This window comes from Pyrus communis, chromosome 15, assembly GCF_041283825.1.
Source record: "Pyrus communis isolate YQ-2024b chromosome 15, ASM4128382v1, whole genome shotgun sequence".
Lineage (NCBI taxonomy): Eukaryota > Viridiplantae > Streptophyta > Magnoliopsida > Rosales > Rosaceae > Pyrus > Pyrus communis.
In genome coordinates, this window is record NC_142579.1 from 24554591 (window position 1) to 24564122 (window position 9532).

Sequence of the window (9532 nt, forward strand, 5' to 3'; positions counted from 1 at the left end):
TGGTCCCGAATCGAGCTGTGCTGGTCGACACTAGGAGGGTGACGAAGCTATAAAGTGTAGTGATATGGAAAATATGAATAAATTTAAACTTAAAAATGCCTAAATATAAGAGTGTGCATGTAGGCAGGAATGAACTCATTTCGTATAAGTAAAGTACAGTAAAGGTAAAAGAGGAATTATATTGTTGGTAGTACTCCCACGACGACAGTTTACTAGAAATCCTCGTCGACACAAAAGCTCAGCCACTAAAACCTAGAGGGGTGAAAAACAAGAGTGAGTAGGCCTAAAAATGAAGTTTTATAAAAACTTTTTTGAAAACATTATAATCTCTCGCAGTAAAATAAGTATAATTTCCAAAATATACATACTACGTATCGTATGGAAATACTTACCAGAGTCAGCAGTATCTCAAGAAATGTAATATGTCACAAACTTTCGTAAATAAACACCTGATGTCTGTAATCACATATTTTCGCATAAATAAACATATCATGTCTAGTGCTCATTGACATATACTGACACACGAGTTCATCTAGAGATATTCTAACATGAACAGGACTGGGTGTAACAATGATATACGCTCTAATATTACAATCACGTGAAGATTGGCGCTATGCATATCACATACAAGTCCTAGTTGCCTATAGCAATCTAGGAAATGACTGTCACCTACAATGGATCCAAAGTGAGCATACGATGCGATGTGCACATACACGTGAAAGACTGACCCTGGCCCGGGTGAGTACTAACACTGGTGCAGCAAATGATGAGCAGATAACATAAATGTAGTCATGCCATAGTGATTCGATAATTCTAGCCAACATAATATTATTCATAGCCGTAAACTTAATTAAGGCATCCCGTAAGATTTATAGTGATTTCCTAATTCTCATCGTTACGTCATTTCCTATAAATGTTAATTTACTTAAGGCAGTTGTATAGAAAATTCATTATTAGATCATTTAGATGTATATATCAAAACTAAATAAATATATGTATATATCAAAGAAAAGACCCACTCACAGATCATGTCGTCGGGTCGAATCAGCCTCGCGGGTTTCAAAGATCCTTACAATGCGTTTCACCTAGAAACGAAACCATTAACATAAATATATGACATACTAATGTATAAACGCGTTTTTCATACAAAGTACGGCTAATAAAAGAACTATTTTAAAATTGTCGAATTTCGAAAAACGGAGGGCGGATTCAAATTTGGCACGTTGAGAAACCTAAGGAGGGACCTCGGGTTCCTCCCAGCGCCACACGCGCCACCACGTTGTGGCTTCCCACTCGCCTTCTTCCCGAAACCGGCAGTTTTTGCAGGTTGCATGCCTTACTTTCAAATCTCCAAACGAGCTCATTTCTCAACCAAAATCTGTGATTCAAAAACCTAAATAAGGTTAGGAATGCAGGGAATAGATCTGAACCCATTTGAGGTCATGTCATAGTCGGAGTTCGCCGGAAAAGTGGTCGGATGGCCACGGTTCAAATTCCAAAAAACTGGAAAAACTTCATTTTGTCTTTTCAGTCACCAAACCCTAGCAAAACAAGTTTAAAACCCTAAGATCTTCCACAAACATAGAAAATGAAGGGAAAGAGAGCGTTCCCGAGGCCTGCCTTGGTCGGAATCGACGAGAACTCATCGGAGAAGATGATGAACAGTGGCAATGGCCACTGTGCAGTGCAAGTTCCACGCTTGGGTTAGATGTTCAGGGTTTGAGCTTAACCGAGATAAGGAAGGACAAGGTGCGGTGGTGGTTCGATGGTCTAACTTGCCAAAGTAGTCGTGTGGTGGTGGTTTGGTGTTACTGTGCACGGGGAGTGCAAAGAGAGTTTAAGATGAGAGAGTTTTAGAGAGTTTGAGATGGGGAACAACTTGTGGCTATCGTTGGTGTTAGTTCCGTGATAAGGATCTCGCTGGAGTGGCGAGTGGTTGTGTTTTGTTGGTCTTTGCAAAAACAAAGAAATTAGGGAGAAAGAGGGAATGAAATACGAGAGAGAAAGGAAGAGATAGTCTTAGTGAGAGAGAAAGTTTGAAAAAAAAATATGAGAGAGATAACCGGGATAGTGGGAATAAAGGACACGAGGACAAGAGGGATAGGAGACCCACATTATCACATCCCGGCCCGGGCCTTCACTACATCCCGGGCTCAACTCCACCGTAGCATGATATTGTCCGTTTTAGGCCCCAACCACGCCCTCACAGTTTTGTTTATGGGAACTCACACGAGAACTTCCCAATGGGTTACCCATCCTGGGAATGCTTTCGCCTGAACTCGCTTAACTTCGGAGTTCCAATGGAACCTAAAGCCAGTGAGCTTCCAAAAGGCTTCGTGCTAGGTAAAGATGGGAATATACATATAAGGCTTACAGGATCCACTTCCCTGGGCGATGTGGGATGTTACAATCCACCTTCCTTATGGGCCCGACGTCCTCGTCGACACACTTTCGATCAGGGATTGGCTCTAATACCAAATTGTCACATCCCGGTCAAGGCCCCTACCACATCCCGAGCTCGACTCCACCGTAGCACGATATTGTCCGCTTTGGGCCCCGATCACGCCCTCACGGTTTTGTTTCTGGGAACTCATACGAGAACTTCCCAGTGGGTCACCCATCTTAGGATTGCTCCAGCCCGAACTTGCTTAACTTCGAAGTTTCGATGGAACCCGAAACCAGTGAGCTCCCAAAAGGCCTCGTGCTAGGTAGAGATGAGAATATACATATAAGGCTTACAAGATCCACTCCCCTGGACGATGTGGGATGTTACACACATGGGTGGGTCCCACCATGCAAAAAATCCTACAAAAATTATTAAAATAATAAATGGTATTTATCTAGAATTATTGATTTACCAAAATGTCCTTGAACATCATAAGTCCGTAAAATTTTAATCATAACTCTGGTTTTAATTCCGCTTACGCTTACGTGTTAGTACCATCAAGTACTTCGAGAATACGATAAAATAGTAACTCGTACGTGTCACGAAAAGGCGGTCAACGAAAGTCAGCAATTCGCCTGAATGAGCATTTTAGTCAATTCACACTTTTTAAATTTATAAAATCGTAAAATTAGAGACGGGTTGTCACAATATATATATATATATATATATATATATATATATATATATCATTATTTAATTTAATTTCTACAATTGCTAAGTGTCCAATGTGTTATCAAAATTCACGTGATCTATGTTAGTTGTCTTTTACATTTTAAAGTGCCGAAACCAACATTTGTCGAAACAAGAAAAAAAAAAAAAAAAAAAGTGTGGAATACCATCTTTTCTCTTATTTCGGCAAATGTTAATTTCAGAACTTTAAAATGAAAGACCCAGACGATAATTTACTCATTAACTATTCTTTTTTTCATAATTTCCGAAATAATTATCGCTTCATCATGATGTATACCAAGTATTTGGTCTAAATAATCGTATTTTACAGATTTGATTTGTTCTTAAAAAAGTGCGTGTTCGTCGCACAGAAATTCAACCATATGGGGTTGGATTGGTATCATAATGTAGTGGGACAGCGGCTTTAGTTTTATGTTCCTGTTTGATTATACGATTCGGGTCAGACTTGGTTATGGGCATCCATATAATTAAAGAAATTTCATTATTCTAGTCTTCAAACTTGCTAAGATGTCATTTTCTCCATCAGATGACAACCAAATGCCAGAACTACAACACCATTAGTATTCAACGCGGTGGCTGAATTAAAAAAAATTAATAAATAATTTTAAAAAAATTGAACTAGAAATTGCATTGCAATGTCTGAATCAAAATTAAAAAATAGAACAAGAAAACAGGCACTGCATTATAATGTCTGAATCCAAATATAAAAAACAGAAATAGTAAACGAACAGCGCGTTGCAGTGTTTGAATTCAAATGCAAAAGTTAGGAGTCGCACGAGGTGTTAAGTATAGGAGGTGTGTAAGTGATGAAAAAAAATAGAACTAGAAAATGGACACTGCAACACAACGTCTAAATCCAATAAAACAAAAAGCAGAAAAGAGACATAGCATTGGAGTGTCTGAATCCGTATTAACTTATTCTAAAATATAAATGAAAAAAAGTGTCATTTAAAGTGGGTGTCACTGTCAGCTGTAATGGCAAATTTTGTAATTTTTGTTTATCTTAAATACATTTAAATATCACAATACATGATTGACTTATTTATAATTAATATAATATTAATGATATATTATTAATATTGTAACTTTTTATTAATATTATTAACGATTTCACATTAAAGTTCTTTATGACAAACAATAGAATAACTACACTAAATTTTCACGAAAAAGAGATACGAACTTCAGAGGCTGGAGCACACGACTCTACCCCCAGATTAAAAAACCGCTGTGTGCGTATTATTTCTCATTCCTCAAGCACGCTGCTTACATGATCCTCACGAGAAGAATTGATATCCCAACAAAATCATGGACAATACAAGATACAAATACATAATGGTAAAAATTGTCGAACAGTGGGGGTCATATCAACTTGATCACTCATGAGTTTGGGTAATCGAGTGTGTTCATTTGACACCACAAGTAAACAATGTCTCTCGCAATAACGAAGGATTTGACTCTGCAATTTTCTTGTCAACACATTTACGAAAAAATGGAAACTATACTCTACCCTAAATTTTACAGTGAGCCGGACGGATGTTCTAACCTCACGTTGCAACATCACAAAACAGCGAGGGCCTGTCAGCTTCCAACAGGAGAAGACAATTGCAGCAAGGAGCCGAGTATGCAGATGACATGCCGGAGCAGTATTTCAAACGAAATTTTGATTCTCTTAGGACGTGGATTCAGTGAAAATTATCGACATCCATGAACTCCACAGCAAAAGAAGCCGCACGCAAGTCGCGCATTGAGCAAAGAGAACAATTGTCGACACTTAAAATACAAATAATTGGCTGCTTTCCTCCAGATTTCATGACCCTGAAACAGCTGTGGCTAACGGCGGCCACCAGTCCGACTTCTCGGCCGTGCTGATTTCTGCAATAGTTAGAATACAGAGAAGAAAGATATTCAGCAGATGTATGCTGCAGCATCAATTAAACTATATTACTAGATATGGAAAATTAATTCCATCTGCAGTATAGAGCTATTGTTGTACATGAACATAGTAACTAAAAACTTAATTAGCATTAGCTTCATAACTTCGAAGCTCATGTTTGTTTAGGGAGCAAATTTTGAGTTACATCAAGTGCAACGTGTCTGAACTGAGAGAGCTGAAAGAAAATTCACTCACCGTTGAAGTAAAGCTAGAATTCAGCCCTGATCCAGCACTACCTGTAAAGTGATAAAAACATTGGTCAATCAAGCCTAAATTAGGATAAAAGATTCACAAATGTGCCAACAACTATTACCAGCAGAGTTAACTGAGTTACGTCAAGATACAAGATGTACAATTTTACATATTTACAACACTGTAGAATCTTTTATGGTAAGCAAAATTGTATAATTGTAGAATCTTTTATGGTAAACAAAATTGTATAATTGTGTATGGTGAATTATATCAAAGTTTTCATGCTTATATTGCAAATGATATTTAAAAACAACTCACCTACGTCTATGTCATGTGAATGAGAACAAGTCCAAATAAAGTATAGGTACCAATCAGAAGAATTCCTCAGTCTATATAAACTACTGGGCAAACAACTGAATCTCCCAAACTGTATAGCTCAAAACAGTGTGCACAGTTGAGAACTATATGGTGGCCACTAATAAATTTACAATGACAAACCAAGGAGATGCATGCTGTCTTGGACACTGCTTATACATAATGCAATTTCAACTACTAATCCCATACAAAATGCTCCTTGGTAAGTTTTGACCTCCGCACACAAAAATAGAACCATGACAATCTTGGGAACAATGTAAAATCATAAATTTTTATACCAAAAGACTTCTGCATGCATTCGTTCTAGGATACACTATCATAAAGAGAGATTTCCCTTTAACGCATTCAATGCCTCAAAACCATCTTTCTGTTCTCAAATTAGAAAATTATAAGGAATAATAATTTTTTTTCATTAAATGTAAGTAGGTTTAAGAAGAATCAGAAGAAACCTGAAGTAAATAATGAACTTCCAATAGGAGTAGTAGAACTGAAGCCTGGAGTAGGATTGGAAAACAGAGAGGGAGTTGAAGCAGGTCCAAACGCTGATGAAGAACTAATCAGTGATGCCTGGGGTGTAGCAGACGGTGTTGAAAAAAGAGAAGATGCAGGACCCGAAGTGGGTGGTGTAGCAAACAGAGAGGAAGACGTGGAAGCAGATGGAGCAGAAGGGGTACTGAAAAGTCCACTCCCAGATGAAGCTGTAATGGTAGCTGCAGATGTCTGTGGGGCAGTCGATGTCCCAGGAGTTCCTGAACTGGCAAACAACCCAGCAACTTGGGTTGATGGTTGCAAAGTTGCAGATAAATGCAAAGTTGGATGTGCCCTCTTAGCAGCAGCTTCTTGCCTAGCAGTTTCCCGCCGATCAGCCTCGAGAAATGGATCATTCCCATCCCCTTGGCGGCGTTGGTTAACAAGATAAGCTGTTTTCATGGACACAACGTATTGATGAATACTCTCCACCTAAAAAACATATCATATCATTGATTAGTAATCATACGTGCAGGTTTTAGCTGATAAAATCTACGATGAAGTACATTTTACTGCATAACTGTATGAATAATGTTAACTAAACAAAATATCATTCATTTTGTTCACCTTAGCTGCCACATGAACAAAAAAATCATGCACATTTTTCATAACATTTGGAAGAGACTGCAACAATGAGTATCTATCATTGGCAGAGTTCCTCTCTGAGTCCAAAAGCAGCTGCTCTAATTCTTCAATCCACTGGCGACACTCAACAAGATACTTCTCAAATCTTGCAATTGTTTGCTGTAGGAAGGGAGATGGTTTCCTTGGAATCCCGTTGTAAAAATCAAAAACTGGCACTATAGAAGTAGTTGTTGGTTGACTACTTGAACCTGGTGGTACTGTTGCTCCAGGAGCTTGTGATGGGGCAGTAGCATTTGAAGTACCTCCTGCATTTGGATGAAGAAACCTTGGGCGTAGAATCATGAAAGAACGAACAGCAACCTCGCTGTTCCGCAACATATCTTTCACAATAGCCATCAGCTCGTGCAGAACAGCTTTCTCTCGGTCCATGGAAGTACCAATACCCCCAAGTTCCTGTAAAGATAACATAAGAATTTGAAAATCCTGTACAGGCGAATTTTGATAGCAGCTGTTGTCATTACCAGGACCCTAAATGTTCTTGCAGAAATCACAAATCAATCTTAATTTGAGCCCCGCAGTATATAGTGTCGTATATAAACAAGAGTACTAAATCCACTAAAACTAAAGCAGTTTGCTTGCAACGACCAACTCACAATAACAAGACTGCAACCAGAGAAAAAACAAACAGTAATCGCTATTAGAAAATTTGATCAGTTCAAGAAACAAACCTGGAGAATACGACTTGCGTCATGCTCAAAAGCATCATTCGAAACTGATGAATCGTAGAGGCGACTACACTGATCCAGCCGCTGGCTTTCATCCCTATGTCCCAGTATCCGTTCCCTGCAAGCAACAAATGGTTATATCAGCTGATAATTATAAAAGTAAGAAAGAAACTCAAGTTGTGAACTATACACTAATCTTATGGAACTCAATACAAACTAAACCCAAGTTTTGAACTTAATTAAAACCCAACAAATATAGTGAAAAAAATAATTCGCTTTTTGGAATCTAATGCAGCAATTTTGCTTAATACTACTTGACACAACAAACTCAAAATTTCACTTTCTTTCCCTGCATTTTCTCAGCAACCAATCAAGCCAAACACCCCAAAAAAATCACAATGGCGAATCAAGAAAAAGGCTAAAAATTTCTTCACAGAAATTCCGAAAACGTACTCAATTTGCAGAAGAACTTTCTGGGAATCCGGATGGAGATCCGCCCACTTGGTACCATAACTCGCCGGAGTCTTCTCGTTCGTAAACAAGTACAATTGCTGCTGCTGCTGCTGAAATTGAGGCTGTTGCTGAAACAGTGGCTGCTGCTGAAATTGCGGCTGTGGGAACAGCGGCGGCTGCTGCTGCAGTGGTTGTTGGGAGAAAAAGGAGCTGCTTTGCTGAAAAGGCTGCGAGGCCTGTTGAGTTTGAAACAGCGATTGCTGCTGCTGCTGTTGGGGCTGCGCCGTGGAGAATAATGACGAGAACGCCATTGTTGTGGGTTTTGTGGGCCGTTTTGGAATTGGGGGTCGTAAAATTGGGGAAGACGAAGAGACCCGTTTCAAAACCCTAGAGAGGGAAAAAGATCGTGAAAAAAGACCCGCCCTTTGTGCAGTGTTGGACTTGGAGTGAAAAATTGAATGAAATCTTATTTTTGCATCCAATTTTTCTCGTCACAACTTATAAATAATGTTTTTTTTTTTTTTCTTGGATAGAAAAATGAATATATTAAAGAGAAGAACACAGCCAGTGCCATTACAATCGAAAAGAAGGGCCACATTAGCTTCCATTGGGATACAAGCATCCCGAATACACAGATCCTTTCTCTTAAGCCCAACAGATGCAATTGCATCCGTAACAAAATTTGATTTGCTAAAGATATGCCTCCACTTAATATCATGGAAATTTGTAATGCACCACATGATGTCTTCAATGATGGATCTTAGGTTCTAAGGCACATCACAAGCACCATGAACCGCATCAATGACAAACTTGGAATCACCCTTCACAACCACGTATTTCAAGTTCCTCCTCCTAGCCCAGATCAACGCTTCCCGTAAAGTAAGAGCCTCGGCAACATTGATGGTCATAGAGCCCGGGTTCAAAGCTCCCATGAGGATAGGTTTGCTATCCCAATTTCTAACAACAAAACCTCCGGCAGTCACAAAGTTTGAAACTGAGCCATCAAAGTTAATTTTAACATAAGGGGACGTTGGGCATTGCCACTTAAGCAAGTTTTCTTTTGCAATTGCTCTTGCTTCCTCTAAGCGACCCGAATTCTCCTTGAAATAATCATTAACCATAGTCATGGCTCGAGTAAAAGATCTATAATGAAAGGGTTTCTTATTCTTGAAAATACTTGCATTTCTATCATTCCAAATTTGCCAACAAATTACTAAAGCTTTGCTTAAACTACTCACTATATTCCTATCGCGGTGTGGCAAGCCACCCAACCATTCACTCACCTTGAGGTTATTGTCCATATTTGAAAATAAATTATCATTTGAGCAGTTCCAAACCTGTTTAGCATACGAACAATGGAGAAAAAGGTGATCATGATCCTCCTCATGGTTGTTACACAACGGACATTGGTTATTTAAGTTTGTTACAAACTTGCTAAGTCTCTTTCTAGTTTGTAATTTACTCTTAACAAGACTCTAGGCAAACAACTTAATTTTTGGCAGTACTACTTGCTTCCAAATCTTATTCAAAAGCTTTTGTGATGAAGAGGAACCCAAGTCCTCCATTTGAAGCCAAGTTGTAGATTTAACCGAGAATTTGCCATTG

General features: G+C 38.8%; 1 protein-coding gene across 1 annotated transcript; it reads right to left on the reverse strand.

The window, feature by feature from the left end:
- Positions 1-4442: 4442 nt before the first annotated feature.
- LOC137732341 (nuclear pore complex protein NUP58) lies at positions 4443-8540 on the reverse strand. The gene is made up of 6 exons (XM_068471655.2): positions 7928-8540; positions 7478-7592; positions 6732-7202; positions 6086-6596; positions 5265-5305; positions 4443-5008 (listed from the first exon to the last, which is right to left on the reverse strand). The coding sequence occupies exons 1-6, from the start codon at positions 8236-8238 to the stop codon at positions 4967-4969; spliced, it is 1491 nt and encodes a 496-aa protein (XP_068327756.2). The 5' UTR covers positions 8239-8540; the 3' UTR covers positions 4443-4966.
- Positions 8541-9532: the final 992 nt, after the last annotated feature.